Here is a 12,377-nt window from a genome sequence, read left to right on the forward strand (position 1 = left end):
ATGTCAGTATCTTTTAATCACGTCAGTATCTTTCAGTATGTCAGTATCTTTCAGTATGTCAGTATCTTTCAGTACTTCAGTGTCTTTCAGTATGTCAGTATCTTTCAGTATGTCAGTATCTTTCAGTATGTCAGTATCTTTCAGTACTTCAGTATCTTTCAGTATGTCAGTGTCTTTCAGTACTTCAGTGTCTTTCAGTATGTCAGTATCTTTCAGTACTTCAGTGTCTTTCAGTACTTCAGTGTCTTTCAGTATCTTTCAGTATGTCAGTATCTTTCAGTATGTCAGTATCTTTCAGTATGTCAGTATCTTTCAGTATGTCAGTATCTATTAATCACGTCAGTATCTTTCAGTATGTCAGTATCTTTCAGTATGTCAGTATCTCTAAGAATGTCAGTATCTTCAGTATGTCAGTATCTTTAAGCATGTCAGTATCTTTCAGTATGTCAGTATCTTTAAGAATGTCAGTATCTTTCAGTATGTCAGTATCTTCAGTATGTCAGTATCTTCAGTATGTCAGTATCTTTAAGCATGTCAGTATCTATTACTCACGTCAGTATTTTTCAGTATGTCAGTATCTTTAAGAATGTCACTATTTTTCAGTATGTCAGTATCTTTAAGAATGTCAATATCATTCAGTATGTCAGTATCTTTAAGCATATCAGTATCATTCAGTATGTCAGTATCTTTAAGCATGTCAGTATCATTCAGTACGTCAGTATCATTCAGTACGTCAGTATCTTTCAGTATGTCAGTATCTTTAAGCACGTCAGAGATGCTTTGCTCTACTTCTACTTCTATTGCTATTACAACCCTTTTAATATCACCTCTACAGCTATTCTACTAATCACAGTGTTCTATATCACCTCTACAGCTATTCTACTAATCACAGTGTTCTGTATCACCTCTACAGCTATTCTACTAACCACAGTGTTCTATATCACCTCTACAGCTATTCTACTAATCACAGTGTTCTATATCACCTCTACAGCTATTCTACTAATCACAGTGTTCTATATCACCTCTACAGCTATTCTACAAATCACAGTGTTCTATATCACCTCTAAAGCTATTCTACTAATCACAGTGTTCTATATCACCTCTACAGCTATTCTACTAATCACAGTGTTCTATATCACCTCTACAGCTATTCTACTAATCACAGTGTTCTATATCACCTCTACAGCTATTATACTAATCACAGTGTTCTATATCACCTCTACAGCTATTCTACTAATCACAGTGTTCTATATCACCTCTACAGCTATTCTACTAATCACAGTGTTCTATATCACCTCTACAGCTATTCTACTAATCACAGTGTTCTATATCACCTCTACAGCTATTCTACAAATCACAGTGTTCTATATCAACTCTACAGCTATTCTACTAATCACAGTGTTCTATATCACCTCTACAGCTATTCTACTAATCACAGTGTTCTATATCACCTCTACAGCTATTCTACTAATCACAGTGTTCTATATCACCTCTACAGCTATTCTACTAATCACAGTGTTCTATATCACCTCTACAGCTATTCTACTAATCACAGTGTTCTATATCACCTCTACAGCTATTCTACTAATCACAGTGTTCTATATCACCTCTACAGCTATTCTACAAATCACAGTGTTCTATATCACCTCTACAGCTATTCTACTAATCACAGTGTTCTATATCACCTCTACAGCTATTCTACAAATCACAGTGTTCTATATCACCTCTACAGCTATTCTACTAATCACAGTGTTCTATATCACCTCTACAGCTATTCTACTAATCACAGTGTTCTATATCACCTCTACAGCTATTCTACTAATCACAGTGTTCTATATCACCTCTACAGCTATTCTACTAATCACAGTGTTGTATATCACCTCTACAGCTATTCTACTAATCACAGTGTTGTATATCACCTCTACAGCTATTCTACTAATCACAGTGTTCTATTAATGTAATATTATGCCAGACAAACAGACTAAGGACTTTGAATAGCAGACACGGAATTGGTTTGGTCCCCACTGTGTCCCATCAAAGCTCTTTAATTTCTGATGTACGTGATCATAGACGAAAGGGGTTCAAGTATGTCTGCTTCAAAAGGTCAGGTAGGGTGGCAGGTAGCCTAGTGGTTAGAGCATTGGGCCAGTAACAGAAAGGTTGCTCGATTGAATCCCTGAGCTGAGAAGGTAAAAATCTGTCGTTCTGCCCCTGAACAAGGCAGTTAACCCACTTTTTCTAGGCCGTCATTGTAAATAAGAATTTGTTCTTAACTGACTTGCCTAGTAAAATAAAGGTTAAATTTAAAAAATGTCAAAATTTAAAAAAGGTTACAAAACATGTTACCATGACAAACATGTCAGTGTGTGTTGTTCATTAAAGACATGGGCCTCGGATGTACTTCCCTTTGTGTTTGACATTCAGAGCATAGAGTAGGACAACAAAGACATCTGGAATGGCCATAGAGTGAATGTGCGATGATGCGTCAACATAGTCAGGGTCAATGCAAGGTTTGTTATGCTGGTGAATGAGGACCCAAAAGCGACTTAAGAGAAACAGAGTCTTTAATCCAGTCTTAAACAAACAATGATACTCCTGGATATTATCATAGGAAAATCCAAAACAGGAAACTGAAATCCTCTCGTCAGTAGAGAGGAACGACTGGAGACGCGACCACAGACTGCAGGTCGCTTCAGGAAGGCACAGGCCGTAGCTGACATCGACACCAGCTCACACGCAGCATCTGAAGAAGGCAAAAACACGACAGGGCGGAACAAGGACACAGAACAGCAAACATCAAACAAGAATCCGACAAGGACAGAAGCGGAAAACAGAGGGAGAAATAGGGACTCTAATCAGAGGGCAAAATAGGGGACAGGTGTGAAAGAGTAAATGAGGTGGTTAGAAGAATGAGAAACAGCTGGGAGCAGGAACGGAACGATAGAGAGAGAGAGCGAGAGAGGGAGAGAGGGAGGGGGAGAGAGAGGGATAGAAAGAGGGAAAGAACCTAATAAGACCAGCAGAGGGAAGCACAGGGACAAGACATGATAATCAATGACAAAACATGACAAGGTTAGAGAGATGAATTCCATTCTGGAACAGAACTTATTCGCTGTGTGTCTCACCTCAGACTGACCCATAGTATGTATGCATCATCCACATCAGCCTCCTCATCATCGCACACACGCACACACACACACACACACACACACACACACACACACACACACACACACACACACACACACACACACACACACACACACACACACACACACACACAGAAACACACACACAGAAACACACACACACACACACACACACACACAAACAAACAAACAAACAAATTATTTTGAGTGGTATAACTGAATTTCCATTGATCCAAAATAGTAACAGTATTCCAAAATATTTGAACAGTAATCCAAAGCACCAGACTTTTCTAAACATAGAGAACTTTGAGAAGGGGGGTGGAAGCAAACCGGTAAAATGTAAATACAAAAAAATGTCTATGGGTTTACTTGCTTATTAGCCAGGAAGTTAGGATTCAGGAATGTTTGTGTGAGCGGAGCTTCTTCCCGTTAACGCTGCTAAAACAGGAGTTTACGTCAGCGATGACTATTCCTAGATGGAAGGGAAGTAGGCTCCTGTTGTATGTTGCTAGACTTTAACATCTTGCTCTATTATGGGATTTCTGTATACTTGTACCTTCTTTGATCCAGCCGATGATGCCTCATGTTTGGTCTTTTTCCAACTGTCTTTTCCGGCTGTCTCCTGGTCCTATTTTAGGGTTCATTGCCAAGGTCAAGTATCTCACTCTGTGAACAAGACAGACAAAGCATTCACTGATCTACATAGACCGCTTCCTCTGAGAAAACTTGGTGTCTAACATAATTACTCTATCCTAACGTTGTATACAGGGTTTAAAAAAAATACAATTATAAGATGTAGGTCTCTGAGTTTGGATACTATACTGGCTGCTTCCCCTGACTTAGTTTCGATATGACAGCTGCACACCTAAAGAATCTACAACGCTACCATTAACAATAGTCTAGTCAGCAGAACAGGCCTCTGGGCCAGTGATGCAGTACATTCAGTGACTCACAGTAGAGTTTACCCACAAACACTGTTCAGCATTGTCTTCCACCCAGAAGAAGGCACTGCGTCGGCGAAACATTGGTTATGAGGTTTACCCATTAAATTGTTGGAAACATATATAGTGTCTTTCTTTCTATACAACATCATCCTCAAACAACATTTGAACAGGTCTCTCTAGCGAAATCTGTTTTTTATCTCAACGAAACAAAACAATAAATTGTCTTTGATACCTCCTTCAATGGAAACATACCTACTGTACTGACATTGTATTCCAGAAGCATTTAATGCATGTCTGCTGTTACTTTTTTCCCATGGAAACTAACCCACTGAACAGACTTACAGCATTCCAAAGCCAACATGACCGAGACTTTATCACCCATAAACTGACATTTGAATGCTCATGCCGTGTCAGAGACCGTCCCTGTGTGTCTGACCCAAGTCATGGTGTGTGTTTTCTCCTTTGATGTAATCTGTTCTAACTATAGATAGCAGAGGAGGGTGTGTCTGTGTACTGTAGTTGACAAAGTCTGCTCAGGACATATGACTCAGTCAAACCCTATCTGGCAGAAGTAAATTACACACAGCTGGGAGAGACGTGGAAGTGCTGAAGAGAGAAACCATGAAGCACACAGGTAAACCCTAACTGGAAGTTTCACACGAGCTAAGAACATGATTATGAATAAACTCACAAAACTGAAAATGCATTTCAAACCAGATTTGTTTGTGTTAGGCTTGAAATGTATTGAATTACATTGTAACACAATATTAACACAATGAATGCATTTTCAACAATTTTTTCACGCCTAGGCGAGGAGGGAGTCCTTAGGATTAGGGGTGGCAGGTAGCCTAGCAGTTAAGAGCATTGAGCCAGTAACCAAAACGTCAATGGTTTGAATCCCCGAACCGACTAGGTGAAAAATATGCCGATGTGCCCTTGAGCAAAGCACAAATGTAAAAGGATTAGTCTGTGGATGACTCCTATCATTCAGGGTAGGCTATAAGCTCCAGGGACTGTATGAGAAATGAAAACAATGTGAAAGTAGAACTAGGGCACAGTGGCTCCCTCTCATCGGAGCAGAGTGAAATACCACACGTTGGTACGGTTAATACGCCAGAAACGAGAGGTTATTAATATCGTCAGTGTGTCTCGTCAGGGTGAGTGGGAGAGCTGGCTGGCTCATACTGTCTCTGTCTGCCTGTAGAAGCATGGGATCCCACAGGGTGGAGGCAAAGCCAAGCATATGCAGTCAGACAAGCATCTCTGACAACACCTCTATTCAAATGAAACAATAACGCACATACTGCACACTCTTACGTGTTTGTTAAAGAACTATATTGTGATCAATTCAAACTGAAACCCCCCCAGAAAACAGAAACTATACCTATTACGGAAACTGAGAACCGAAATCAACTACTACTCACTTTTCCTGTACACATTTTCAAAATTCATAAAGATATGGTTCATGATCTGTCACATATGACTCCATAGGGGTTGATAGAGATTTACTCAACATTTAAGGCTCTCGAATGCTTGAGATTATTTTGAAGTGGTAAAGGATGAAAGTGATGGAAGGGTGTGAAACGGTCAATAGAAAGGGGCTTTCAAGAAAACAGCCCAGACAAGGTGACATCATTCATCTGGAATCAGAATGGAGGTATTCCCCTTCTTGGCTTGTCTGGGAAGTGTTGGATCATTGGGCAGTAGGCAGCACTAAGATGTTAGGGGATATTCAGCACAGCCGTGGTTTAAATAGAGTTCAGGACATTGGATTTGCAGGAGGAGGGTTCACATTTTTTTAATGTTTTCATTCATTGCTAAGGCCACCGTGCAAGTCCAAATATTCCTATTCTGGAGGAAGACCAAGACAACCTAGTTATCACTTTAAAAGCAGTCTCTCTCAAACAATTACAGAGGCTTCTATCTAAAGTCCTCCTGTCTAAGCAAATGTGTTAATTTTAGCACTGAGCAGGAGATTTTTCTAACCATGGAGTTCAAAGCCCTCTGATGTCATCATCCTGCATCCAAGCCCCATAGAGAAAAACCGCCGAGTCAGTCAGAGTCCTTTGATGAGGGGCTGGGCCTGTTATTAAAACTGATCTTCAATGTTTAACTGTCTTCAAAGCACATTCTTGACTGTGTAAAAATGTCTGTTGTGTACCCTGCTGTAGTTTGGATGTTTACAGCACACGGCCGGACTTGACCTATACACTTTATTAGGCCTTATTGTACGGAGGAGTCCTTTTTTAACTCACACGCGGCATCAATAGTGAAGGGGGACTTCCAAACCAACTCACCTCCGCCCACGCCAAACCTCAATCACGACAGGCCACGAACCCTCAGACTATTAACACAATGGCATTCCACACAGAACACATAATGTACATTTACCCAGACAGACCTGACAACACGGCAGGGAGCGCCTTGACACACACTAACTCTTCATTCATCATCATCATCATCATCCTCCGTTAAAATAATCTCGCTACCATAGAATCTTCTCAAGATCGAGAGATTCCACTTTGGCCTTAGACGAATAAGAACAAACATTTTCCCTTTTGCTTTTGATTAGCTGCATATGGATTTTATTAATTTAGTGAATGTAAATTCCCTAAGTCAAGTCCTTCAAATTGCTTCCGGTCCTTCTGGAGAATGTGAAATCACACACACTAACAGCCCAAACTTTGTTTTTGCTCTTGCTGCTACTAAATGAATAAAATAGCATATACAGTGCCTTCAGAAAGTATTCACACTCCTTGACTTTTTCAACATTTTGTTGTGTTACAAAGTGGGATTCAAATGGATTGAATAAAATGGCATTTTTTTGTCAACAATCTACACAAAATACTCTGTAATGTCAAAGTGGAAGAAAAATTCTAGCATAATTTTTATTTAAATTAAACCTTAATATATCTTGATCCGATAATTATTCAACCCACTGAGTCAACACACGTTAGAATCACCTTTGGCAGCAATTACAGCTGTGAGTCTTTCTGGGTAAGTCTCTAAGACCTTTCCACACCTGGATTGTGCAACATTTGCCCATTATTCTTTAAAAAATTATTCAAGCTCTGTCAAATTGGTTGTTAATCATTGCTTGACAACCATTTTCAGGTCTTGCCATAGATTTTCAAGCACATTTTAGTCAAAAGTGCAAGTTGGCCACTCAGGAACATTCACTGTCTTATTGGTAAGCAACTCCAGTGTAGATTTTGCCATTTTTCCTGTGCTTAGCTCTATTCTGTTTCTTTTTTATCCTGAAAAACTCCCCAGTCCTTAACGATTGCAAGCCTACCCATAATATGATGCAGCCACCACTATGCTTTAAAATATGGAGAGTGGTACTCAGTAATGTGTCGTATTGGATTTGTCCCAAATATAACATTTTGTATTCAGGACAAAAAGTGAATTTTTTGCAGTATTACTTCCGTGCCTTGTTGCAAACAGAAAGCAGGTTTTTATAATATTTAATTTCTGTACAGGCTTCCTTCTTCTCGCTCTAGTATTGTAGAGTAACTACAATGTTGTTGATACATCCTCAATTTTCTCCTATCACAGCCATTAAACTCTGTAACTTTTTTAAAGTCACCATTGGCCTCATGGTGAAATCCCTGATTGGTTTCCTTCCTCTCCAGTTAGTAAGGACACCTGTATATTTATAGTGACTGGGTGCATTGATACACCATCCAAAGTGTAATTAATAACTTCACCATGCTTAAGATGATATTCAATGTCTGCTTTTTTTACCCAACTACCAATAGCTTGCCCCATTGGAAAACCTCCCTGGTCTTTGTGGTAGAATCTGTGTTTGAAATTCACTGCTCGACTGAGGGACCTTACTGATCCTTTTATGTGTGGGGTACAGAGATGAGGTAGGCATTCAAAAATCATGTTAAGCACTATATTGCACACAGACTGAGTCCTAACCCTAACCTATTATGTGACTTGTTAAGCACATTTTTACTCCTGACCATATTTAGGCTTGCCATTACAAAGCGGTTGAATACTTATTGACTCAAGACATTTCAACTTTTCATTTTTAATTTATTAGCAACATTTTCGAAAAACATAATTCCACGTTGACATGATGGGGTATTATGTGTAGGCCAGTCACAAAAATTCTCTCTGTAACACAACAAAATGTGGAAAAAGTCAAGCTTTGTGAATACTTTCTGAAGGCACTGTAAGACCTTTGAAAGTCCAGGACCTCCACATCCTGCTTCTTCACCTGCCTAATCGTCTGAGACCACCCACCCGGGCAGCTGATGAAACTGAGGAGTATTTCTGTCTGTAATAAAGCCCTTTTGTGGGGAAAACTATTTCTGATTGGCTGGGCCTTCCTCCCAAGTGGATGGGCCTATGCCCTGCAAGGCCCACCCATGGCTGCTCCCTGCCCATTCGTGAAATCCATAGATTAGGGCCTAATTTATTTCAATCGACTGATTTCCTGAGATGAACTGTAACTCAGTAAAAACCTTGAAATAGTTGCGTTTATATTTTCGTTCAGTATATAACGTGCACAATTGCTTTAGCCTACATTATTGAATACACCAATAGGTGCATAGCAAACAGACATGTTCCTCAATAGTATTGACATTGAGGCTATAGGTCTACAGGCAGAAAGCAGCTGAGTTCTATGGTGATTGCCACCTGCTGTGTCCTAATGCGGGTGTAACCAGCATTCTGTACTATCCGAGCGTGTAGAGAGGCACGCGCTGCAATAATATCTGCCAGAGACGGTGATACATTATAGCAGTAGATTGCAGCGCATACAGTTATTTTGTAACAACAAATGTGGCAAAATTGTAGCAGTATAGGTTTCACATTGATATCCAAAAGCTCATATTCAACACCTTGGTTTTAGACGATTTGACGAAACATTTGTCCCACTGTTTTTCCACTGTAAACTCTACAGTCAACAACCTCGCTCTCTTCCTGGTACTGTTCTTTAGAGCTCCAAAAGAGCATGCGCGACTGGTTAGCTCTGCTGCAGAATGACGTCAGCAATTCAAAACACAGGCAAGTCCAGACACACTACCGTCTGATCGGTCATACGATGTACGCTTTAATTTATTCTAGCCAACTGACCGAGGATCTTTCTATCACGTTACATGCGAATGAAGCCTGAAAGAGGAAACGTCAACGACTGTTTTGGCTTATTTCGAAGGAATATAATTTTGCGCGAGATGTCCGGATATTGACATTGTGAAGCTACCTGTCAAAGGAATCTGTGAAGTGCTGGACTGTTATTGACACGAGCCGAGCGGTGTTATCTCTGCTCATGACGATGCCTCTCGAGGATGATCTAGCCTCAGCAGCGGCGACTGGCAACACCGATCGTGTTAAAATTCTATTACAAAGTGGAGTGGACGTCAACGGTGTAAACTGCTTTGGACGGACACCTCTGCAGGTAAGTGTCTCGCGCTACGCTCTAGTCGTCGTGCTTATTGGTGAAGATCGTGTCGTGTTTATTGTAAACGAGAGTAAATGTTCAACGGTGTCATCAATATTTTAACGTTGCAGAGACGGCCCATGCGGCTTTGTTAAAAAAAAATCGACTGTTTTAGGTTGAAAACATAAACTGTCTTAACAAATTACTAGAATAGCATGTCATACTGTGAAATAATTTGCTATATTACCTTTGTTATATATTCTATATATTTTAATGTGCTTTATTTGCGTCATAGTTTAGTCTGTTGCGCCTCAGGAACCGAGTGATGGGAATGGTGTGCAATTGCCTGGGGGCTTCTATAGGCCTGTCATTAACTTTTATCAAGTCCAAATTGTTACTTCTATTGTTCGAAATATTTCCACGAGTTTGTCTTTCAAATAAACATAGAAATAATTCGATATTATACTCTATCAAAATGGTCCATGGCATTACCAATGTAAGCTATATCGGGGCGATGGAGGATACATGCAGGTCACCACACCCAACCTTCCAAACTCAAAATTGCTCTCCCAAAAATGGCCAAAGTTATCCATATACATGATCTATCTTATTTTAAATTATTCATATGTTCAGATTTAATGACTTACTCTAAAAAAAACAATTTCCTTGGGCTGCTATCAAAATGCCATGGCTGACTCTTCCTATCTATATTTGGCCTTAACTTTGATAGCCCTACATGTTGATGCTCTTTAGGTTTGCTACAATAGGAAAGGTGTGGCTGCAATTAAAAAAAGTTAAATCGAAATCATAAGATAAATTGTAGGCCGACTTATACCCTTTAACAATGTTATAGCATCAGTTGGGCCTAACTGCTTTTATTTGTAATTTAGATCCATTATTATATTGTTATTAAATTGTTAAGTGAATAACAGCACCGACATTGTTGGATAATTAAAACACTTTAAGCAATCTGAAACGAAAAGCATGCGCTTTTATGGTCTGATAGAACTATAGGGGTAATGTATTATTTAGTGTTATTCAAATGCCGCTCTAAATAACGTATTACACACCATGGCAACATTATTTTCCTCGCAAATATAGGCATATTTATAAAATATTCTAGCAGCAGATCTGTAAGTAAAATCAACTGGATTTGTATTTCCTAGGTGATGATGATGGGCAGTTCACCAGTGGCGCAGTTGCTACTAATGAAAGGAGCGGATCCTAATATCGCAGACCGACACACTGGGACAACGCCGTTACACGATGCCGCCAGGATGGGCTTTTTGGACACGGTAGAGATCCTTGTCCAATTCCTCGCAGATCCGAATAGCCGGGACAATAGGAACTGCCGGCCAATCGATTTGGCGAGAGAAAGTGGACATCATAATGTCGTTGCGTTTCTGCAGGCTTTGTGAAATCAAAGATACGTTGTATTTATTTGTGTGACGATTTTATTGTATAGAATACTGATGTATATTCTAGACCCATTCATTTCTTAAACACTTTTTTTCTCGATTAAAAAAATAAGCTTTATTTATGCCTCTCAAAGAGTATTGCACTTATGCACTTAATCAACGGTTTGTTAATTAGGCTTAAGATTTATAAGTACATGTAACATTTTTGTTTTTAGTGTTAAGTTGTAATTAGGCTATTTGGGTTTTTAAAAATATTAAATCATGTAATAATCACAGATAGAATGCTTTGGCGTTGCTATAGGAAAATATATACTCTGCCATATTGATAAGGTGAGGGATTTACTGAACCAAAAATAAAAGCACACAGGTATTGATACCTTCAATACACCCGTTTGAACTTTTGATTGGAGAAATTATTGTTTTTCTCAAATTGCATTAGGCCTATATGATGAGTTTGTATCTTATTTTAGACTTGAACTCTAATAAAATAACGAATTATTAGAAATCCAAAAGTAAAAATGTATGTGGGGTATGGATTTGTGTATTTTGATAATAATCCATAATTGTTTATATTAAGACAAGTGTTATTGGACATTTGGAAATGGGTCTGGACTTCCTGTATATAAAGCTGATGATGTTTCGATTTTGAATAATTCCGAGAACATTGTTTCATGTCAAACCTAAAATTGGTTACTTCGATTCTGAATTATTTAAGTAGACCTACCTACTTAAATATGTATTCATTTAGGCTATAATTAAGTATTTATGGAGCTCAATTTGAAAACCATAAGTTTCGCTACAATGCATCGACATTGAACGAAATGTTTAACTTTTGATGGCAGGAAATAATCTAAATAATGGAAGGATCTAGACCACAATGAATTAGCGTGTCCATTCGTGAGATAAGTAAGGTGTGTCCCTTCAGCTCGATAACCAACTATTTACTTATTAATTATTTTTACAACTTAAACATACCTTTTATTTAGGTCTACTATAATGGGAACATTCTTGTTCTGTTGAAACGAATGTTTGGATAGACTGCGAGACCTATTGTGTTTATTTAACATAGATCACACCCCTCAAACTCAACTCTGGACCTCGAAGGAAGTTCCACTAAGTTGTTTCATTGTTCCCCTCTAATCAGGGACTGATTTAGTCCTGGGTCACAAGGTGGGTTCAATTTATTATCAGGTAGAACAGAAAACCGACAGGCTCCGGTCCTCGTAGGGTAAGAGTTGAATAGCCCTGGCCTTACACAATAGCCCAGTTATTTCAAAATCAATATCATTAAAAGTATTTATTTTTCACTGTGGAATAAACACTCACGAGACTGTGTGTGTAACTTACTGTACAAGAGGAGATAGCAAAGTGGGCGTCACCTGAAAATTCAAATAGTACATTGTACGAATAATGCTAGATTTTGGTTCATGGGCCTAATAGGCCTACTTTTTGCTTGAATATAAATGTTATTTAT

General features: G+C 38.9%; 1 protein-coding gene across 1 annotated transcript; it reads left to right on the forward strand.

The window, feature by feature from the left end:
- The first annotated feature begins 9,080 nt into the window (after nucleotides 1-9,080).
- Nucleotides 9,081-11,290, forward strand: LOC139579258 (cyclin-dependent kinase 4 inhibitor B-like). The gene is made up of 2 exons (XM_071407752.1): nucleotides 9,081-9,503; nucleotides 10,652-11,290. Exons 1-2 carry the CDS (start codon nucleotides 9,375-9,377, stop codon nucleotides 10,901-10,903), a joined length of 381 nt encoding a protein of 126 aa, XP_071263853.1. The 5' UTR covers nucleotides 9,081-9,374; the 3' UTR covers nucleotides 10,904-11,290.
- Nucleotides 11,291-12,377: the final 1,087 nt, after the last annotated feature.

The sequence above is a fragment of the Salvelinus alpinus genome, chromosome 6, assembly GCF_045679555.1.
Source record: "Salvelinus alpinus chromosome 6, SLU_Salpinus.1, whole genome shotgun sequence".
Taxonomy (NCBI): domain Eukaryota; kingdom Metazoa; phylum Chordata; class Actinopteri; order Salmoniformes; family Salmonidae; genus Salvelinus; species Salvelinus alpinus.